Source organism: Orcinus orca, chromosome 9 (genome assembly GCF_937001465.1).
Source record: "Orcinus orca chromosome 9, mOrcOrc1.1, whole genome shotgun sequence".
Lineage (NCBI taxonomy): Eukaryota > Metazoa > Chordata > Mammalia > Artiodactyla > Delphinidae > Orcinus > Orcinus orca.
In genome coordinates, this window is record NC_064567.1 from 46,961,751 (window position 1) to 46,985,103 (window position 23,353).

The following is a 23,353-nucleotide window of genomic DNA, read 5'->3' on the forward strand; positions in this document are numbered from 1 at the left end:
TGGGTATGAATTTCTCCAAAACTGGCACTGAAGTTAGAGTTGGGGGGAGGCAAGGTACATCCTTTTCACGTATGTTTGTCACTGATGGAATTAATTTTTAAAGAAGCATCATCTCAAAACGAAATAAGAACATATTTGAAAGGCCGTACATACTTTTGCATAAATTTATGTGTATTCCTGTAGATTCTACATTTCTTTTTAAGCTCATAGTCAAGAGAAATAGATGTTTAGATAAAGTCATATTCTCGTTAGAAGCCTTTTTTTTTTTTTTAAATCACAGCAGTGTGGTCTTGAAATTAGATGACACATGGTCTAGCAATGTCTAAGAAGTTGTAGAGATTACCACAATACCAAAGCTCCAGTTTTCTCCATTCATTAATTTTCTGAACTGGCCGTGTTAAGGCCACACCTCTTCTCTCCTCAGAAGCAATAATGGTGCCAAGTGAAGTAAGATTCTACCAAGGCTAGATGAAGTCAGGGTCACCCTAGCTTAATCCTGTCCTCTTAGCTGCTGTGTCCTGTGTGACTCCGTTAAACTTAGGCTTTTCACCAAGTTTTGTAGTTTTCAATGTGTGTATAAAATTCTCTTCAAAGCATATCCCCCTATTCACTCTGGCCACCCCTGTATATGGGGCTGGTTCCACCATAGTCTGTGTTTGGGGACAGCTAGAGGACATGACACCGATGTGACTCTCTCCAGAAGGGCAGCCCACCTGGTTTCCTCCCGGAAGACATGGAAGAGTTCTCACCAGCCCCGAAGTGAACTCTTCAGAGACATTCATTCTAGCTGGAGTGGCTGGGGGTTTGGGGGCAGAGCAGGGAAGCGGGCACAGAATGACCCTGACCATCCTTGACATGCCATTGCCTAGGATGACAACTCCCTTTTTCCACTTCCAGGCAGAGGTGAGGGCCAATGAATAGTGACACTTGGTAACCAGGTTCAAAGGCCATTGCTCATTATCACTGATAAAGGTTCTGCGAGTTTTACCATAAAAGGTATATTTAGAAGCAAGTCAGAGAGTGAATGTAGCTGCATCTACTTTTTTTTTTTTTTAAACTAAACTTCAGTAAGAAATGCAGACGACTAAGAGTAGCTTAAACAATAGTAACTGCTAACATATGTGATATTTCTGTAAGAGGACATTGTTTCCATTATAATATTATTCTCTGACACGGTTTTGTTTCTTCTGGAGGAGCTGATTGAAGCTTGATTTTCGATATGGATTTTTTGACTCCCTTAAAAGTAATCGGGTGGCAGGGGTACAGTAAGTCGGCTGTGAATGTTGTTGAAACATGTAAGAAGGGAGAGATTCAGATGGAATACACAATTACAAGTTTCTTTAAGTCCAGTTTCATTTTGCTTTTACACATCTGGATAATTAACCAAGTATTACATTCTCTCTAGACTATTTTTACAAGTACAATATGCTCCTAACGTGATTTCCATTAGGCTGTTCCAAACATCATGTAAGAACACAGAAAGATTGCAAACCAAGATTCAAAAACACTATTCAACTCTGATGTTGAGACCTTCTTTCTCTCATGGGGGAAATAAAAGTTTGAGAGCTGAATTCTGAGATCCTTCTGATGTCAGAGGAAAACTGGAGGTTGACTGCTTCTTTAAGCTCCAAATACAAGCACATACAAACATACCCTAATGGCTCTGGCCCTTCTTGTCAGAGGTGAGCTCAAAATACGGTCACCGTGGGGCAAAGGAGCCATGCAAGAATAGTGTTGGAAATTGCAGCTTCTTTAAATATTGGAAAGGAATAATTACTAAGGGCAAACTAAAATCCTGACGTGTTGATTGCTAATCTAGTTTGAATTATTATGTTAGTTAAATATATTTGTCTGACTGAGTTCCTCATTTGAAGGTCACTGCTGAATTCTAAAATTGTATGTGTTCAAACAGTTTCTGGACACACTTTTCCTCTTTCCTTTTATAATTGCTTTGATGCTGTTCAGAGCTTGTTTGAGGCCAGTGTCTGATCTGAGGGTAGAAGGTTAGCGTTAATTCACAGACTTCAGGAACTTCGTTGGCCAGCTGCTGACCACATTGGTGAACCCCAGCCAGAGATCAGAGAAACCACAGGGCTGATAGTTGTGGTTGTCATTGCTTTAGTTGTTGTTATGGGCAGAACTCAGAACAAAAGCAACAAGAGTTCATAAAATTACAGGATCACAATTATAAGTCCTAAGGGCCATATAGTCCATTTCTGATCCATCAGACAACCACACCTAACTTCTCCCCCCAGAGTCTGACATTCTATTCTATTTAAAACATATCCGGAAAAGGGAAAACTGGGTAAAATCAAACATACTTGATTTATTGTCTGGTTGTCTTTTAAAGTGCTTGTGGTGGTCAGAGAATCATTATATCGAGAAACAAATGGTTCAGGAAGAATAAACAAATCTGATCTTGAAGAAAAAAGAAATGTGTCTCAACAAGGAGAGTGAAAATAATTGAAATTTCATTGTAATGTTTCGGTGTCTGTTTTCCATAAAATAATCCTATAATTGTCTACTGTGTGACAGCCTGAGTCGCTCAACCAGTGGAATGATTAATGAAAACGGCAGTGAAGGATTTGTCACACTGACACAGGGCAAGGAAGTGTGTGATAGTCATTAGAAAGCCAAAACCAAGGTAAACATCATCACTGTTAGGTTAGTAGATGTAGACTGAACATTGAGGAATCTGTTTTGAATGTGGTTATAGAACTACCCATCTCACTGTCTCATTTTCCTAAATGGTCCACTTAGCAAGTGTGCAGTGGATAAATCCAAGGGTGGGTCCCAGGTTGGGGGACCAGAGATCCATAGTCTATCCAGGACCCTTGACTGAAATGTGATTTGATATGAGAAATGGGAAGCGTGGAGGCAGCCAAGCCCGGACAGAATTCCAGGTGGGCATGTGAAACACACAGACCTTTGTTTTCATCATTTTAAAATATAGGAAGATAATGTTAACTTTACATTGGCTCGAATTAAAGTAGGTGAAATAATCTGTTGATGGTGGATGCTCAGATTGAGTGGGTGTTCCTTTTTAATCTCCTGCCTGAATCCCGGATACATATGATGGTCGCAAGGGGAAAGGTGCCGTAAAAATGTGACTGTTTTAGCCCATGTTTGTCATCACTACCTATAAAGTACATACCCTTCTATCTCTGAAAAAGTCAAGGGAGGTGTTTTGTTGCTAGGTCTTATAACAAGACACGTTGAGTGCTAGCATCACTGGAAGGTGTACTTTTTTAGCATTTGTACTGATTTCCAGTAGAGAAAACATGTTTAGAAATAATGTCAGATTAGTCATTCATTTATCAGCTATGTTTTTATGTACCTACTATGTGCTGGCTGTTGTACACATTGTGGAAATAATAAGCCATGAAATGGTAGACTCTGCCTTATCACATTTGAGTCAAGTTTTCCATAATGTATTTTTAAGAGATATTGTGATCTTTACGAGTTTTGTGCTTTATTCATTTTTGTGTCTACTCAAGTATCTGTTATGATACCTTTGACAGAAGAGTTGCCCAATAAACCATCATTGAATGAAGATTATATAATACATCTGTACCAGTGAAATGATTAGTCAAGAGAATTTGCTTTTTTGGTCAATTTACAGAAATTTTACTTGATAAATGTTCACGTACTGTCCCTAAAAGGAGAATATAGCAAAGTTATACAGCAAAGCAAATTTCAGACATGGAAGCTAAAAAGTAGTCATGAGTATGAATGGATAAGCTGCTTTGATTTAATACTTTGCCTAAATAATTATTATTTCACAAGAGGAGTGCATCAGTGAAGGGATCTTGTGTGAGTTATGTCAGTTAAGTTCTTCCATCATAATTTGGAAGGGGTTTAGGATTTGGAGTAGGTCAGACCAGGTTTAATTCTGACTCTATCACTTAACCTCTCTGAGCCCCAATGTCCTTACGTTGAAATGGGAATAATGATAACTGCAGCATATGATTATGGCATGGAAAAAATGAGAGCTCTCCAGAATTCCCAGTCTTTGAACTTCAGGGCCCTGGAGAGCCTTGGACATATTGTGAAAGTTCTGCAGATCCATATGTACCCACATAATGTATCTAGTCTATCTAGAATATATGTGCATTGCTGTTTTTCAAATGCATGTAGGCTAATTCAAGATTCATTCATTGAGCAGTTGTTTATTGAGCAATAACAAACAGCATCAGGTACAGGGGATACACTAATAAACAAAACAGACAGATATTCCTGTGTCTGTGGATCTTCTGTTCTAGTGTGGGTAGGGGAATAACAATACACAAGGTAAAAAGTAAAAGTTTGTTGGAGAGTGATAAAGATTAAGATGAAAGAGGAGAGAAGGGGAATATAAAATATCAAAAAAGGGGTGTTAAAATTTTTGATAGGGTGGCCATGGAGGGCAACCCTCAGAAAGCCTCACTGAAGGAAGTGAGGGAGTTAACCATATGGATATCTGGGGAAGAACATTCCAGGGACAGAAAGAGCTAATGCAAGGGGAGGAACAGTACAGATCACAATTATGATTTGGTCTGAGAGAGGCTGGAGAGGAATGAGCAAGAGGATAGTAGGGGGTAATGTGAGTGAAGTGACCAGATCATGTCAGCCCTTATGCCCCAGAAAAAACACTTCACTTTTGCTTTGAGAGAGATGGGAAGTCATTAGAGGATTTGAGCAGAGGAGTGGCATGATCTAATTTAACAGACCACTGTCTTGAAATTAGACTGGATGACGGTAAGAGCAAAAACAGAGGCCCATTGAGGAGGCTGCTGCAAGAATCCAGGCGAGAGATGACGGTACCTGGAGCAAGGTGATAAAGGGGGTGTGTGCAAAGACCCTGGATTCTGGATGTGTTTTGATAGAATAGGTAGAGTTGATGAGATTCACTAATGGACTTTTCACGAGGTGTGAGTCAAAGAGATAAACGGTGGCACCAGGATTTTTGGCCTGAGCAGTTAGAAGAACAGAGTTTACATTCATGGAAACGGAGGCTGCAAGGAGGGCTTGGGGATTGGAGCTTCGGTTTGAACATAGGAAGTTCAATATTAGACATACAAGTGGAGATGTCAGGAAGGCAACTTTTTTAATGGAAGAAACACAGAACTATTTTTAAATATTACTGAACCAATAGTGGCTCTTTTCAGCATAATCTAAAAGCAGTATTATCATGTTTGTGTCAGCAAACTATTTTGAAATTGAAAAAGAGCCTTGTATTGGAAAAGGTTGGAAACAGAGGTAAGTTCAAGTGACCATTTTAGTGGCCAATAAATATTATTTATCCTTTTCCTCTTCCTTTAATCCATGTTGATTTCAAATTTTGGCATCATTGTACAGATTTTGAAATCTTAATCTTAATTTTGGCCTTGGGATTTTTTTTTTTTAAATAAAGCTTGCAATGGAACTTTCTGGTAAGGAAAATCCTAAGGGTGGCAGAATTGTGTTCACTGGTGTCCATGTTCTTTCTTTTGGAAGGAAATTAGAATGTTCACTTAGGACACGTTCACTTATTATTTTTTTGCCCTCCTAACCTGTGACCTGCATGTCACTCCATGCTATTTGGGATGACAAAAGAAGGAAGGGACAGAGCTCCGTGCTATTGTCAAATTTGCAATGCGAGGTTAAGAAATACATGTGTCTTGTGGAACTACTGACTGTTTTATTGTGATTTTAATTTGCATAAACACCTCATTTTAGTAGCATTGATTTGTGATGGTTCATTTTAACGTCTACCCTTCTCAGTCTTACGCGGGGAAATACGTGCCAGCCATCGCCCACTACATCCACATGCTCAACCCCGTGATGACCATGAAGATCAACCTGAAGGGAATTGCTCTTGGAGACGCGTATTCTGATCCCGAGTCAGTAGGTGACTCTTTTATCCTTTCCATTTTGTTCCTTAAGGAGAGTAAATACCCTTTAATCAGATGGACGCTCCTCTTACCCTACAGACCTAACTTCGTCAAGGGAAATACTGTTGCTCAGTTGACTTTCTAATGATTTAAATCTTCTAATTTTTACCAAATGTTTTACAGTGTCAACTTACTATATGTCAGCCTACGTTGGCTGTGAGTGCAAGTGTCAGTGTGTGTATGTACAAGTGTGTGTACCTGTGCTTGGTGTGTTTGTGTGTATTTTGTGTACATGTGTGTTGTATGAGTGTTTGTGTGGTTATGTGGTGTGTGTGTATGTTTTGTGTATATGTGTTTGTATGGTGTAGTTGTGTGTTATACACGAATTGTGTGTGTGGTGTGTGTGTGTTTGTGTATGTGTGTGTGTATGTGTGTGTCGTGTGTATGTCTTATGTATGTGTGTTTGTGTGGTGTATTTTGTGTTGTGTATGCATTGTATGTGTTGTACGTCTATGTTTGTGCGGGGGGTGTGTGTATATGTGTGTGTGTTGTCCTGCTCCGCTAATTGAGAAGTTACAAAGGGTTATTTCACAAGCAGATGGGCTTCCCTCACATCCCTCTCTCTCCATGCAGCGTCTGTGTTTGCTTCTTTTCTCCTCAGATCATACAGGGCTATGCACCATTCCTGTTCCAAATTGGCTTGTTGGATGAGAAGCAGAGAAACTACTTCCAGAAGCAGTGCGATCAGTGCGTGAAATACATCCAGGAGGAGAAGTGGTCTCAGGCCTTTGAAGTGAGTTCTGTGGCCTGCGCTGCCCTGGCGCAATGAGCACCATCTGAGAAGGTCCCGGAAGCACTGCGGTGCCTGGCCTGGCTCTTTGTTGTTAGCAAAGGTGTTTCCTTGGTGCCGTCCCGAGATCAGGAGGCAAGACAGTGGGCTCGTAAGGAAGAAAAGAGCCATCTGGGTTTCTTTGAATTTACTTTGACCATATTTTAAACCTGAGATCACCTCGCGGTGTTTATCTAACTGTGTCTTTCATTAACTGTTTTGATTTCTTGAAATGCTGTGTAGGCCCTCAAGGCATCCCTACCATAAAGAAATCAGAAGAAAGGCAACCTGGAAAGTGGATGCATATGCTTCCACATGTGCTCTAAACCCTTCAGAGGGTAATATCCACACACAGTGCTCCAGCTGGGGAAGTGGCCACAGTGTAACAAATGTCACATGTTCCTGTGTGTCAGGAACAAAGAGTATAAAGGGTGGTCGCTTGAAACTTTTACAAAGAGCCATTGGCATTTGTAAATATCGCCACATCGCTCTCCTAAAATTAAATTTGAGGACCAAGTAACATAGTTATATTCTTCAACCTTTATTTTGTTTTTTTGGTTGTTTAAAATGTAAGACTATACTAAGTATTAGGATGCAGGAGGGTCTTGTTTGTTGTTCATTTGGTTTTTGGCCAGTGCAGACAAAGATCATGTGTAAGCAATCTTCCTTGGGGGGTTTTGTCACCTTTGCCATAGAGCCTGTGTGTTTGACACGTTAGTAAATGAGGTGAGGACTGAATTTTGAGACCTTTAATCTTGTTACTGGGAACACAGCCTGTCACAGTTTACCTAACAGCATTGTTATTATTAAGGCCGAGGCCTGGTATTAATAGTCTTTTAGGCGCTGTAGGTCAGCTGGTTCAGATCAAAACAGGAGACATACAAACTTATGGAGAAGGATGGGGTAACAAAGTTGTGCTCCATTTTACAAATAGGGTGCCAGGGCAGTGACTGCCCTTGTTGTGAGTTCTGACGGCAGCAAGCTGTGTAAATAGGAGAACTCAGGAAGTCCCGAGCCACCCCGCAGCACCCTGGCGGGCTCCTCTTTCTGTGCCGGGACACTTGATGCGGCTGCAGAGCGTGGATTCAGAATTTCTTGTGCAATTGTGAGTGTGAAGGAAAGAAGAAGAATCTTATCAGGGACATGTTGGGTCATTCTTCAACTTGCAATCACAGTATTTTCAAGACCGGTTTTAGGCTGTCTGCTGTGGTAGGCAGAAAGGGTAAAAAGGACTAAGCGTTCAGAATTTAGAATTAGTATGAGATTTTACATTGCATGAGACCCATCTGCAAGCGAGACATTTGATGTGTTTCTGAAGAAGCATATGTCAAGAGCAAACGTAAGCAGTGTCAAGAGCAAGAATATTTGATAGACTTAAAGGGATAAAGAAAGCAGAAAGATGTCTGTGGTGCGTGATCCAGCAGCCTAAGCGTCCACAGGATTAGTGAAACTGTTGAAAAGTTCAGATATTGTGTGTATTCAGAGATAACGACAAGATGACCCATGAGGTCTCTCCCAAGCCAGATTCATCAAAAACTAGAGAAACCCCCCACCCCTCCCCCCACAAAAAAACTCTTGAAGGTATGCAATGTCTCTGTGACCACTGGTCCAAAATCTTGTGTGATAAATGAGAAGACTTTTGCTTTTTCACAGGAAATAGATGAAATGATACTTAGGAAAGTAATCAAGTAGTGGTAAAATGTGTTTCACGTTATGCAATACAAGACTCCAAGAAATCCTGAAACCCAAGAGAATACAAATGTCAAAATCTCAAGCCTAAATAATAAAGCCTTTTTGATGTTCTGATCCCTTAAAATGATTTAGTTAATAAAAGAGTGGTAAGTCGGAGCTGAAGGGATCAGCTTCTCTCCCGACACACACCCCTGGCGTTCGCCTTCTCATTCTCTGAATATTTTGGCTCCTGCCTCAGTGTCACTTTCCAGCATTACTCTTGTCATCATTTCTGGTGACTGAAGTCTCCACATGGATGATCTTTTTAATACTTGGTCCCTCAGTTTCTTAGTCTCCTCTCATTTAGTGATCTTGTTCTCTTTACCTTAGCTGCTTATTCCCATTACCCCCTGCAAAAAAGCCAGCAATCACTCCACAATCTCAGATTCAACAGATTCAAACGTCTTCCCCCAGCTGCCACCTCCCTTCCTCCCAGCTCACTTCTCTGAATTACAGTCCTGCAACCCCATTGTCTTTCAGTCCACAGATCCTACTACCTCTTCATGGTCCCCTACCCCTGCAGGTCTTAATTTCTCTAATTACCCAACATAAACCCAAGCTCAGTCATTACATACATTCCCCACCTACGGCCCCCCTTTGCACCTCCTCCAACTCCTTTGGCCAAACCACAGTCCTGGCTAGATGCCCCTCTCTACCACTCCATGCCTGCCTTTGTGCAGCTCAACATGACCTGAGAAAAGCACACAACTATGCTGACTGCTCTCACCTTCAGCTGATGACCAGCTTTTCAATGTCAGCAGTCCAAAGATAACTTCCACCAGTTCCAAGCGCCTGGGTGTATGTCCATATCCTCTGCCCTGTCTCCTCGTACATGGGTGAGTGGTCAATGATCGTGTTACGGTAACCCTTCCCCACAAGACTCACTCCCGCAGTCGGGGCCTTTGGGCTCACTGTTTCCTCTACTTGGAAAGTTCTTTTCCTAGATGTCTTCCGGGCTTGCTTCCTTCCTTCCAACAGGTCTTTACTCAAATGCCACCTTCTAAGTGAGACCCGTTTCCTCCTCTCTGCAGTGTCCCCCACACCCACCACCCAGGCACACACACCCCACAGGCACCCATGGCACTTCCTGTACCCTTCTCCTTGTTAGTTTTCTCCTTAGCCCTTATCATTCTCTAATACACTGCATATTTTACCTGTGAATGCTTGTTTATCGTACCCTCTAGAATATAAGCTCTATGAGGGAGCATTTTCGGCCTGCCTTGTTCACTGCTGTTTCCCCAATGCCTTGGACAGTGTCTATAGCGCAGAGAAGATGTGTGGGAAGTGGTTGTTGAATGAAACAGTTATTGAATAAATGAAATGACAAATGCCTGTATATTTTTACCCACCCTGATGTTTTCCTCCTTCCTTTCTCCCCTCTCTCCCAACCTAGTTACTGGATAAGCTGCTAGATGGTGAGTTAATAAGCGAGCCTTCCTACTTCGAGAATGTTACAGGATGTTCTAATTACTACAACCTTTTGCAGTGCACGGTAATGACAACAATTTTAAAAAACATAATAATGTTTACTTAAAACTTCTGGCAAAACCAAACTTCCTCCAATTTAAGAAATAGGAGAGCTGACTTTACACTAGACAAACATGTCCAAACCCTATTGCATTATTTGGTATACTAATCTATAGGATTTTTTACCCTGCCAGTGTTGTATACATTATAATCTGACCATTGAGAGTGTGTGATATTCCAGATAACTCAAAAAAAATCTCCGATTAACACAGTTTCCCCCCACTAGAGCTTGTTATACAGAAGTTCTTTTGTGAAGGAGACAGGCCAGGGTTGCAGTTCTGGGTATCAGGTCCCAGAGCTCCAATCCTGTAGTGAGTTTCTTGAAAATGCCCACATTATTTGTTCTGTACTTAAGACAGCTTGGATAACCCAAACTGCCAAAGCCTTTATGAAAATATTTGCTTTGTCTTACTTTTAACTTAAGATGTTTCATGCATTCAGTACGGCCCTCACTTCAAGCCCTCTGGAATGTTTCTCAAAGTATTCACATAGTTTCTTTCATAAAAGTGGGCCAAAATTTGATGCCTTTTGGGTAGAATTAATCAAATAAGATAGAGGGAGCCAGACTGGGGATTTGGATTTGTATAACCATGTCTAGTGGATATCACAATACATTCTGTTTTTAAAATTGCCTTACTTATTAACTATTTTGTAAATAAAATATAAAGCTAATTTCAATGGAATTTGCCAACCCCTGTGGTTTTGGATTTAGATTCTACCAAGAGAAAAACATATGCTAGGCAATAAAGAAGCAAAATTTGTGATTAATTTTTTTTCTTTACAAAGAGAATGTATTCACAGTTAGCAAAAAATATTGATGATTCACAAAATTGTTGATTTCAAACTCTTTTTTTTATCCTTTTGTAACTTTTTAAAAACAGCATTTACTCCTTTTTTTTTTCTTTTAGCGTAATGAATCTTAGAGACTTTTATGCAGTATTTTTAAAAAATAAGGCTCATGGACAACTTCTCTTTTGTCTTATGTCCTTCATAAGGTATCATCTGTTCTTACACTTGATATATTTTCCTCCTTAAATTATGGTCAGCTGATTATTTTGTGTGTGTGGTTTTAATAAACGGCAGAACATGAAAAAGAAATCCTCAGCTTTTAATCCACCACATCACCTCCCTGGCCCCTTGTGGTCCATTTCACCTTCTTTTCCGAGAGCCTCCAACAAGGAGCAAGTTGATTTTGATAATCTCGCCTCTTCATTTTTCCTATTTTTGCCTTGAATGGGGTTTTTAATTGGAGTTACAGATCACAAAAGTTTTGTTGTTACAAAAAGGAAAAATCCAGCATTTGCAAATTGGATACTGGCTCCAAGAGTATCAGGTCATCCAGATTTGCTTGGTAAAATTGAATTTCCCCAACCCCCCAAGTTAAAATATTCAGGGTAGAGACCAGTTAATAGTGGTGTCACATCTTGTTCATTGTGATATATGTTAGGAGAAATTTGAAGCTTTCCCCAGAGTACTGTTCCCACCACCCACTCGTTTTCCCTAATATTTTTCTGATGCCAGGAACCTGAGGACCAAAGTTACTACAGGAAATTTTTGTCCCTCCCACAAGTGAGACAAGCCATCCACGTGGGAAACCAGGCTTTAGTGATGGATCCAAAGTTGAAAAGTACTTGCGAGAAGATACAGTAAAGTCAGTGAAACCATGGTTAACTGAAATCATGAATAATTATAAGGTAAGAGACTTAACTTTAGTTACTGTCTATTTTAGGAACTTTTCAGATCACCCAAAGCAGAAGTGACCTTCTTTTATTCTTAATTTGACTCCTGCCTTTTTTTACTTTTATGATATCTTACAAATGTAAGTAACAACTGCTGCATTGTTTGATTTCTTTGAATTAAAAGTTTTATTTTTTTCCTTCTAATTAAATCACTTTCCCCCGAAAGTTCCTAAAAATGAAATTCTCTTTGGCACATGACACCTCTCATCATTTCTTGAAAATAGACAGAGAGCAGAGCCGAGAAGATGACTGACCTTGTGTAAGCCAATTTTCCCCTATTGTTTGCTTTATTATGTTAATCCCAATGAAGTCAGGGATAAATGAAATCAACTGGTTATTCCAAAAATGCTTTTTGCTTGATAATTGCATTCATTCACGTTGCTCAATCACAGTTTCTTCAGGGCCGGCTTTCAGCCAAACGTTGTGCTAGTCTGTCAGGTTGAAGCGTTGAATGAGACAAGGTCCCTGTTTCGAGGCATGTAAAGTCAATCACTGTGTTATCTGACTGAGATGTTCTGCCTGATTTGCTGCTGGTGGTACCAGAGGTTCAAGCAAAGGAACTGTGGACCCTCGAATTCTCACTGTGAGGGAAGGACACCATGAGCAGGTGACAGGGAGACAGTCATCCTGTGCATTTCTTTCCCCTTTATTTCTCTTCTTACCTCCTCCTCTGATCCTCCAGGACTGTTAGCATATGTCCTAGGCATGGTCTAGGGGTAGCTCAACAGGATAAGTGTATTATGATAGAGAAGATCACCACCAGAGGTGATCCACTTTCTCTCTGTTTCCTGGCAGAGGCAAGAGTAATGTTTGGAATGAACAAAAAACAGGGCAACCAGTAACCAGCACATGAATCAGACAAAAGGCAACCTCTCCTCAAGATACTTTATTTCTATCTGTCCAAAAATTGTCCTAATATACTGCTTTTATTTGAACCAGACTCTTTACTGCCATTTTCTGACATAAGGAAAACACATTTCAACAATGTCTAAGTTAGGAATAGTGTATCTTGGGATTGTTCAGTGCTCAACCTTCAGTACTACCCAGGGAGCCCTTGACCTAATACACCCTTACTAGATTGTGTTTTAGAATATGCCCGACCTAGAAGACCTATTTTCTGATCCTGCCTCTAGTACACAGAGTTTGAATCCTAGACATACAATTTTTTTTTTTTTTTTTTTTGCAGTACACGGGCCTCTCACTGCTGTGGCCTCTCCCCTTGCGGAGCACAGGCTATGGACCCGCAGGCTCAGCGGCCATGGCTCACGGGCCTAGCTGCTCTGCGGCATGTGGGATCTTCCCGGACCGGGACACGAACCCACGTCCCCTGCATTGGCAGGTGGACTCTCAACCACTGCGCCACCAGGGAAGCCCTAGACATACAACTTTTATTCAAAATAATCTAAGGCCAATGGCATGCAGAGTCTACACACCCATTATATACCTGCAGAACTTCATGAAATACTTACTTTGTAGGCAAGAAAGGGCCTAACTAGATGAGGTCAGGATTTCAGCCACTCTTGTGTTTGGTTCTGTGAGGGAAATGTAGTGGCCCTTAGTGCTTGCCTGCTTGGAGCCTTCTCTGAGCACCTTCAGGTAGTCCTCTTCTCTGAGGTCTCAGACCATGTGCTCTCTACTGCTGTGGTCACACTTAGCACACTGTACTGCCATTGTGGGCTGTCAGTCATAGCACCAGCCTTGAGCAGATGTCAGTAACACATGAATGAATGAATGAATGAAAATTCAGTTCTATAAATTAGTGGTCTATCAAAAATATATCTAATAAACTTGTTCATAATCCATCAGGTATTTATTATCCACAAATTTATTAAACCAAAAAGAGCTTAGCACTTATGTTTTCAAGATGTAAACACTGGGCTATAATGTAACATTAAGGAATGCAAAATGGTTTTTTTGAGTGAGAGCAGATAAGGAAGTTCCCATGTATATTTTTCTGTGCCCTTGCAAGATAGGTTTTCTCACTGTATAAATTTAACTAGAGTATGATTGCTTTCTCAGCCAAGTGAGGATAGCGTGAGATATATAGTTCACCTGATGGTGTAAACTCTCCTGGTATTGGCTGATCGCCATACAGTGTCCACTTGCTTGATAAGGGAGAATATGCTGATTAAAGATGAGCCTGCACCTTGATATTTAAACAGATCTGTTTCTGTTTCCCATGTATCCTAAACCTATCAATGTGAATTCCAATGAAATCAGAATGTTTTCTAAACTTTCAAACTCTGAATCAGTTGTCAGAAAAAGAGAATAGATTAGTGGTGCAGATAAACCATGTTTCCAGAAAGAAAGAGAACAAAGTATGCAGTCAGTCTGAGTGCAGACCAAAAAGTGGCTGTTGCTGAAACAGACCGCATATCCATGGCTACAGCTGGCATAGCCCACAGGGCAGCGATTATCCTTGGCTTGTCTGTTAATGGTGGTGAACCTCAATGTGTATGCAGTGGAATCAGAGCAATCTAGGTTGGCTTAAAACATTAGTACCCTCAAGGTTATATTTATGTAAGACTCAGTAGTAATTTGTCATAGAAAATAGTGCACATGCTTCTATTCATAGGAACATGGAAGTCTCTTTCTAGTACTAGATTCATTTTATGCAATGTGGAATATCTGATGGGCTGAGGAAGACCTTCATCAGTTTCTGGAAACTAATAGAACTAAAAGAACAACGGTGTAGTACATCAGTTTCTGTACAGACTATGTGAAAACATAATCCTTTTCTTGTAAAGACCTACAGGGAATGTGTACTCAAAGTCATCCTCTTTTCAGTAATTTCAAATATTTAGGTGGTAAATTGAAATATCATTTTAGCAGTTTCCAGAACAACTAGAGAAATAATCTGTTGGACTATTGGAATTCATGATTAAATCAGATCATGGTTAAATATTATCACGATTTCTAGGAGTTAACCTGGGTCCATAGCACATGGTGGTTATAAGCATGGGTTCTCACGTTAGACATTTTGAGTTTGAATTCTGTTTCCACTCTTCACTGGCTGTGTTCCTTTGGGGGAGGATACTTAAAACACTCTGTGCTTCAGCTTCCTCATCTGTGAAATGGGAATAATAATGGTACTTACAGGTGAGTTCTTATGAGGTTTAAATAGATTATGTAGATAAAACACTTAAAACAATGACTGGTGCTTAGAAAGTGCTTGAAAATATAAGCTATTACTAATGATGTTCAACACATTTCAGCAGAAGCCTTTAAGCACCTGCTACATACAAAAGTTATACAAAAAACCATGGAAAACACAAAAGTAAAAAAGACTTGACAGACTTCTGGTTTCCAGTCTGGCATGTCAGGAACTTGGAAGTTACCATTCTGTCCTAACAACAAGTAAAAAGCTGAACAAACTGAAAAAGCAACAACTCCTCTTAGACCTGTGAGAGAAGTGAAGTCATCACAGGGCAAACTACTTCACAAACAGGAGAGACCTACAGGTGGGTACAGAGAATCACTTTTCTAAGCAGAAATCCATGAGCAGAAACCTCCACAAGAACCAGTGCCAGGATAGGAAAACCTGAGCTGTAATTCATGAATTACTGGAGGCTCAGTGGGGATAAGCCTGAGACTTAAAAACTCCAGGGGAATCCAGTCATGGGAGGAAGCCCCCACTTTTGTAGTTTTATGTCCAGGAGTTCTGCAATGTCTTCACAGTGAATACTGGTGAAAAATCCCTTCTGCTTATGGCAGGAGGAGGTAAAAGTAACCACCTTGAAATACACCAGAGCATTTTGTTTTTTGTAACAAGGCCTGCCCTCAGAAAGCTATTTTACCACAGCCTAACCCACTGAGGGGTTATCAGAGCCTCATCTACCTGTGGGAAGGGAAATACTCAACTTCAGCTCTAGACTTCCATGTGGGGGAAAGGAAACACCCAATTCCAGCTGCCTTTAGCTATGCTGTCCCACCTAAGAGGTGAGGGGGAGCAACTGCAAAGCACTGGTGAGGTTCGCAGTCCAGGGGCATAGGCTCCTAAAAGACTGAGACCTAATCCTAGGACTCTAGTGTGCTTCCCATCCCCCACATCTTACCACCATGTTACAAAAGGGTTATTTACCACAGTACCCTGTATCCATCCAGTGCACCATGTACATCTTTCAACAAAAAATTACCAGGCATACTAAAAGGCAAAAACCACACTTTAAAAAGACTGAACGAGCATTAGAACCAGAGTCAGATAGGGCAGGGATGTTGAAATTATCAGACCAGGAATTTTTGCAAACTATGATTAATATGCTAAGGGCTTCAGTGGAAAAAGTAGGCAACATACAATAATAGATGGATGATGTAAGCAAAGATACGGAAATTCTAAGAAAGAATGACAAAAGAAATGCTAGAAATCAAAAACTGTAACAGAAATGAAGAATGCCTTTGATGGGCTCTTTAGTAGACTACATGGCTGAGGAAAGAATTGCTGATCTTGAGGATATGACAGTAGAAACTTCCAAAACTGAAAAGCAAAGGGAACAGAGACTGAACAAAACCAGAAAATCCAAAAACTGTGGAACAACTATAAAAGATGTAACATATGCATAATGGGAATACCAGAAAGAAAAGAGAGAAAGGAACAGAAACAAAATCTGAAGAAATAATGATTGAGAATTTTCCCAAGGTAATGTCAGACACCAAACCACAGATCCAGGAAGCTCAGAGAACACCAAGCAAACAAATGCCAAAAAACGACACCTAGGTATATCATATGTAAACTTTAGAAAATCAGAGATAAAGAAAAAAATCTTGAAAGAAGCCAGAGAGGGGAAAAAACACCTTACCTATAAAGAAGCAAAGGTACGAATTACATCTGACTTCTCCTCAGAAACCATGCAAGCGAAAAGAGAATGAAATATCTGAAGAGTTGAGAGAAAAAAAGTCACCAACCTAGGATTCTGTGTCCTATGAAACTATCCCTCAGAAATGGGGCAGAAATAAAGATGTTTTCAGACAAGTACAAATTGAAGGAATTTATTGCCAGTAGACCTACCTTGCCAATTATGTTAAAAGAAGTTCTTCACAGGGAAGGATAATGTTATAGATCGGAAACTCAGCTCTATATAAAGAAAATAAAAGTATTGGAGAATGAGTAAGTGAAGATGGCATGATTGTCTATGTAGAAAATCTGAAAGAATCAATAGAAAACTCCTGGAACTAATAAGTGATTATAGCAAAGTTGCAAGATACAGAGTTACTATACAAACACCAATCACTTTTCAATATACCAGCAATGAACAAGTGGAATTTGAAATTAAAAATCCAAAACCGGGACTTCCCTGGTGGCGCAGTGGATAAGACTCTGTGCTCCCAATGCAGGGGACCTGGGTTCAATCCCTGGTCAGGGAACTAGATCCCACATGCATGCTGCAACTAAGGGTTCGCATGCCACAACTAAGCAGCTGGAGAGCTGCAACTAAAGGAGCTCTGGAGCTGCAGCTAAGACCTGGTGCAACGAAAGAAATAAATAATTTAAAAAAAAAAATCCAAAACCATTTACATCAGTACCAAAACTATTGAAATACTTAGGCATAAATATAACAAATTATGTACAAACCTATATGCAGAAAACTACAAAAGTTTGATGAATGAAATCAAAGAACTAAATAAATAGAGAGATATTCCATGTTCATGAATAGGAAGGCTTAATATTATCAAAGTGTCAGTTCTTCCCAACGTGATCTACACGTTCAATGAAATCTCAACCAAAATCTCAGCAAGTTATTTTATGGGTATTGGCAAACTAATTCTAAAGCTTATATGGAAAGGCAGAGACTCAGAATAGCCAACTCAGTATTGAAGGAGAAGAACAAAGTCAGATGAATGACACTTCTTGACTTGGAAACTTAATATAAAACTGCAATAATTAAGACAGTATAGGACTTCCCTGGTGGCGCAGTGGTTGAGAGTCTGCCTGCTGATGCAGGGGACACGGGTTCGTGCCCTGGTCCGGGAAGATCCCACATGCCGCAGAGCGGCTGGGCCCGTGAGCCATGGCCACTGAGCCTGTGTGACCAGAGCCTGTGCTCCGCAATGGGAGAGGCCACAACAGTGAGAGGCCCACGTACCACACACACACAAAAAGACAGTATAGTATTGGCTGGAGAACAGACAAATAGATAAATGGAAGAGAAGAGAGAGCCCAGAAATAGAGTCACATAAATATAGTCAGCTGATCATTGACAAAGGAGCAAAGGCAATACAATGAGCAGCGTCACTTATGAGCATATATGTACAAATCCTAAACAGAATATTAATACAACCTAATCCACCAGTGAATAAAAAACATCAGGTTGGGTTGATCCCATGAATGCAAGGATATTTTTGTATTAGAAGTTCTATCATGTAATTTACCACCTAAAATGTTAAAAGAGAAAAATTTTCTATCTTAATAGATGCAAAAAAGTGGATTTGATAAAATTAAAACCCACTTAGGATAAAAATTTTTAGCAAACGAGGAATAGTAGTATCTGTATTGATTTCCTATGCTTGCTCTAATGGATTACCACAAACTTGATGGCATAAACTACAAAAATTTATTTTCTCGCAGTTCTGGAGGTTAGAAATCCAAAGTCACTTTCACTGGGCTGAAACCAAGGTGTCAATAGGGTGGCTGTAATGGGATAATCCATTCCAGCTTCTGGTGGCTGTTGGCCTTCCTTGGCTTGTGGCCATATTATTCTAACATCTGCCTCTGTGGTCACATTGCCCTCTCCTCTTCTGTGGTCAAATATCGTCTGCCTCCCTCTTAGAAGAATACATGAGATTGCATTTAAGGACCTCCTAGATAATCTCCCCATCTCAAGATGCTTAAGTTAATCACACATGCAAAGTCTCTATTTTTTAAATTAATTAATTAATTTATTTATTTATTTATTCTGCATAAGTTAACATTCACTGGTTCCAGGGATTAGGACTAGATATGTTGTGACAGGGCATTATTTAGCCTACCATAGTATGGGACTTTCTTGACCTAATAAAAATCTACCAGTAAGCATTATTCTGTTCTATAAAACATAATATGCATTCCCTTTAAAGTCAGAGTTCATGATGATGTAAACAAATAAAAAATGAATGGGAGAAAAATCCAATTAATAAGTGTGTAAGAAATAATGGAATAGAAAATCATTATTTGACAAATAGGACAGTAATAATTGCTTCAAGAAAGAATCATCAGTGGATACTAACATCAGTTAGTGAAAGTATGATGAGAATCAGAATGTTTACATAGCCTCAAAGTATCCTCCTTCAAAATATTTATGATGAAGGGGAAAATAGTAGCTTTATAGTGGAGAAATCTGGCATATGAACCAAAGGATCTAAGTTAACATCACCAGTAATGGGACAAATCAACATTTGTGCCTCCTGATATGTTGCACTGAGAAGGACACAACAACACTAATGTGTGTTGCCAAAAATGAATGAATTTGATCATGAGGCAACAGCAGACGAACTCAAATTAGGGGACAAAATTTAGCCACAAAATAACTGGCTGGTACTTGTCAAAGGACATGAATGACACACACATACCTACACACACACAAACACTGAGGGATTAAGGAGACTTTACAACTAAATATATATAACATGTGACCTTTTATTGCATCCAGGATCAGAAAAAGGTTATTAAGGGACAAGTGGAAATTTTTTAATAAAATCTGTAGCAAGAAAATAGTATTATATCACTGTTAATTTTCTGGTTTTGATGATTGCATGGTGGTTATTTAAAACATTAATAATTTGAAGGCTACATAAAGAGTATGCAAGATTTCTTTATACTATTTCTTTAGCAGCTTGATTGAAGATATAATTCACATAATACAGAATTCACCCATTTAAAATGTTCAAGTCTGTAGTTTTTTGTTTGTTTTTTGTGGTACGCGGGCCTCTCACTGTTGTGGCCTCTCCCGTTGTGGAGCACAGGCTCCGGACGTGCAGGCTCATGGGCCTAGCCGCTCTGTGGCACGTGGGATCTTCCCAGACCGGGGCACGAACCCATGTCCCCTGCATCAGCAGGCGGACTCTCAACCACTGCACCACCAGGGAAGCCCCAAGTCTGTAGTTTTTTAAATATGCACAAGTTTTTGCAACCATCATCACTGTTTAATTTTAGAATATTTTTGTCATGTTCTCCCCAAACCCCTTATGCTTTAGCAGTAATTCCCATTTTCTCCCTCCCTCCACCCCCTGGAAACCACTAATCTACTGTATGTGTGGATTTGCCTGTTTTGGATATTGCCTATAAATGAAATGGTATTATATAGTGGTTCTCTCTGTGGGGTAGACAGACGGGGGTGGGGATAGGGGAGAAGTTCACTGGGTAGATTCAATGATATTGGTACTATACTAGTTCTTAAGGTGGCTGGTGCATCTGTGAATGTATATTTATTCTTATACTTCCTAACCTACAGATATGTTATAATACATTCTTTGGTGTATATATAATATATACAATAAAATTTTGAAGGAGGTAGACTGTGATTAGTGCTTTGCAGAGATTTAATTGACCATGTTGTGAGCATGTGGACTGCTTAGTATGGCCATGACTTTAAAGTCCCTCAGCATACTTCAGAGAATTATGAGGCATTGTGGTGGAGGCAAGGACACTGATCTGCTCTCACAGAGAATTCCATCAGTTTTCCTCGCTGGTAGACATTGATTACATAATCCAAAATAGCAGGTAATTAAAATAATCTTTTTCTACCTGGCTCTCTATGCTCATTGGTGGGTAGCCAATTTACTTGCAAATTATGTTACAACTCCCTGATGGTGATGTTAAAATATGTTCGGTGTCAGAAGTCAAGCTGCCTGGAATTGAAGTTCTCCCTTTCACTTCCTAATCTGTAAAATTCTATCTCATAGACAACAAACCGAGTAAGGGCAGCCATCTTACCTTCTTGTTCACCACTCTGTACCCAGGGCCTACCACTGTGCCTGGCACATAGTAGGCACTTAACAAACGTTAATAATGAAAGAAGAATTGTCTTGGGAACAAAGAAAGTAATAAAAGGCTTCACAGAGAGTAGACGTTGCTTAGAACATTTTACTTCCCTTAATCTTCTCTTTTCCTACCATTCTTAAACTGTTCTTCCACTTCAGCTGTGGTTCACATTGCTCTCTTTGCATTAGAAGTGCCTGGGAAGCTTTAAAAAATACTTAATTACAACCCCCTCCACCAAAGGTTCTGATTTAGTTGCCTAGTATAGCAACTAACACATAGTAGTGTGCCGTAAACTTTGAAGAAAGGAAGGAGGGATGGAAGGAAGGAAAGGAGTGGGGAAAGGACAGAATGACAGAAAGAAGACAGACGATCTGTTCATTTACGTCATAAGCTGTCTTTATAGTAAACTTATTTGAATTTTAGTAAGTGCAAATAATTCACCACTTCAGTTACTATTGATTATATTATGTATGTTATATTCCTTCCTCTTTTAAGCAGCATTTTTTAAAAAACAAAAACAAATACACTGATTGTAAGATGTATCCTGATTTTCAAAGTAATAAAATATAGTAGCGGGTGGATAGATAGATAGATAGATAGATGGACAGATAGATAGGGATAGGGCATCTCTAAAATCTAGGAAATGCAGCCCATACCCCATGAAAGCTATTGGTTTTGAGTCCCGTGTTCTTTGTAGAAGTCCCCCGGTCCTTAGTACTTTATGATAAAGAAGTTACATTTTCTTATGAAGATTCTTGCTAGAGATTCTGAATATGTTTCCAACCTCCATTTCTGTTTGGTTGCAGCTCTTGCCTTCCTAAAAATATATAAGCTATATTTTTAAAGACTAAGAGTACATGAGAGAGAGAATGTGAGTGTGTGTTTGTGAGTGTGTGTGTGTGTGTGTGTGTGTGTGGTGTATTTCCTGTATGAAACCATTATTTCAAAAAAACAGGAGCTACAGCTCTAGAGGCCATTTGGATCCAAAGCAAAATGTTGCCCTTGGATTGAGGTTGCCCTTGTTGCTAAGTTGTCTGGAAGGCCACTGATGTTTTAAGAGGTACCATCTCCAAAGGCTAATACCTCCATATGCTTTTGCTTTTAAAGGTTAAATTGCCCTTGGGTAGGGCTTAGTTTGCTGTGTTTAAAAGTTCATCTAGTCAGGAAATTGTAAATATAAAGTTACATTTCCCTGTCACTTATCATTCTGCAGCTCATTAAGTTTCAACTAATTGCATCTTCAGAATTCAGGATCTTAATGCTTCTCAGCTTCACCACCAGACTGAAATCTTAACACCCAGGTCGTCAGGAGTTTTATTTACTTATCCTAGGCTATCAAAAGCTCTTCCTTTAGAAATGGGCAATTCCTGGCTAATGGATGTGACTTAGAAGTTTGAAAGGTAAATTTTTCTAGTAAATCTAAGTCATTTTAGCAGTCATTTTAATTGCTTGTGGCATTTTCCTTCATAACATCTTCTGATGGCAAAATGTCAATGGTGATAGTGCCAGGAAACTAGATTTGATAAATGTCTAGTGTATCAATAAAAATTTAACACTTAATTGGGTCCGATTCAACTGCTAAGTTGGACTCTGAGCTTCCATCGGACCGTGATGGGAAAAGTCTAGCTTTGTTGACTATAATCTGATATGATCACTTTTCTTTCAAACCCTTTGAAGACCATAAAGAGAATGCCAGTACCATTCTGTGAAAAACTTCTGTGAGGAGGGAGTAGTTTTTAGGGAAGCATAACAGAAGAGAGGGAAGCTAATCCTGGGACATGTGTTTTATGTAATCATACTATCAATAAGCAGTCATCACTTTGCAGGCAAATAAAAATAGTATGCATTTGAAAATCAGTTACACTGTCGAGTTCCTTGTGAATTACTTTTACCTATTTTAGTTATAATCCAAGTGCAAGAACAGCAGTAATTTTTTTTTTTTTTGCAGTACATGGGCCTCTCACTGTTGTGGCCTCTCCCCTTGCAGAGCACAGGCTCCGGACGCGCAGGCTCAGCGGCCATGGCCCACGGGCCCAGCCGCTCCGTGGCACGTGGGATCCTCCCGGACCGGGGCACGAACCCGTGTCCCCTGTATCGGCAGGTGGACCCCCAACCACTGCGCCACCAGGGAAGCCCAGCAGTAATTTTTTTTAATGAGGCATGCTTCTCCTGGGCTTCTTTCATTTTTAAGCATTTCAATGAATAAAAGGAAAAAAGCATACCCATAAATTATTAAACAGATTTTGATTTCACCCCAAATTGCCATGCTATTGATGCCTTTTCTTGTTTGTCCTTTAAGCTGATGTTGGGATGAAATACTCAAATGAGAACCAGCATATATTTTTATTTACTCTTACTTATTTCTTTAAGCCATTTGATAATATATTCTGCTGTGTGAATTGGTTTATTTCAAATTGCTTTGCTTGATGATGTGTTGTTTGAAGGTACCTCATGCTCAGAACATTAGAAGGTACGTTTGTGATTTATGGCAACATAAAAGTAGAATTTAATCTGGAGCCACCCAAATACAGCAGAGTGAGGGTGTTACAAGAAGAAAGATATTAAGTGGTGATACCATTTGTTATGTAGATTCCAGGGACCTAAAAATCAACAAGCTAAGAAACACACATTTAAATCCAGTTGCTATGAAATCCAGCTGGTATGAAACACAGGCAATTACATCAGTTGACTTTACTTTGAAAAGATAAATACGGAAAGCGTG

At 39.8% G+C, this 23,353-nt stretch overlaps 1 protein-coding gene across 1 annotated transcript in view; it reads left to right on the forward strand.

The window, feature by feature from the left end:
* The window catches only part of CPVL (carboxypeptidase vitellogenic like), a 101,157-nt gene that overhangs the window by 39,853 nt on the left and 37,951 nt on the right, over nucleotides 1-23,353 (forward strand). The window contains 2 exon segments of the mRNA XM_049714875.1: nucleotides 11,461-11,536; nucleotides 11,539-11,633. Coding sequence (XP_049570832.1) covers nucleotides 11,461-11,536; nucleotides 11,539-11,633 — 171 coding nt within the window.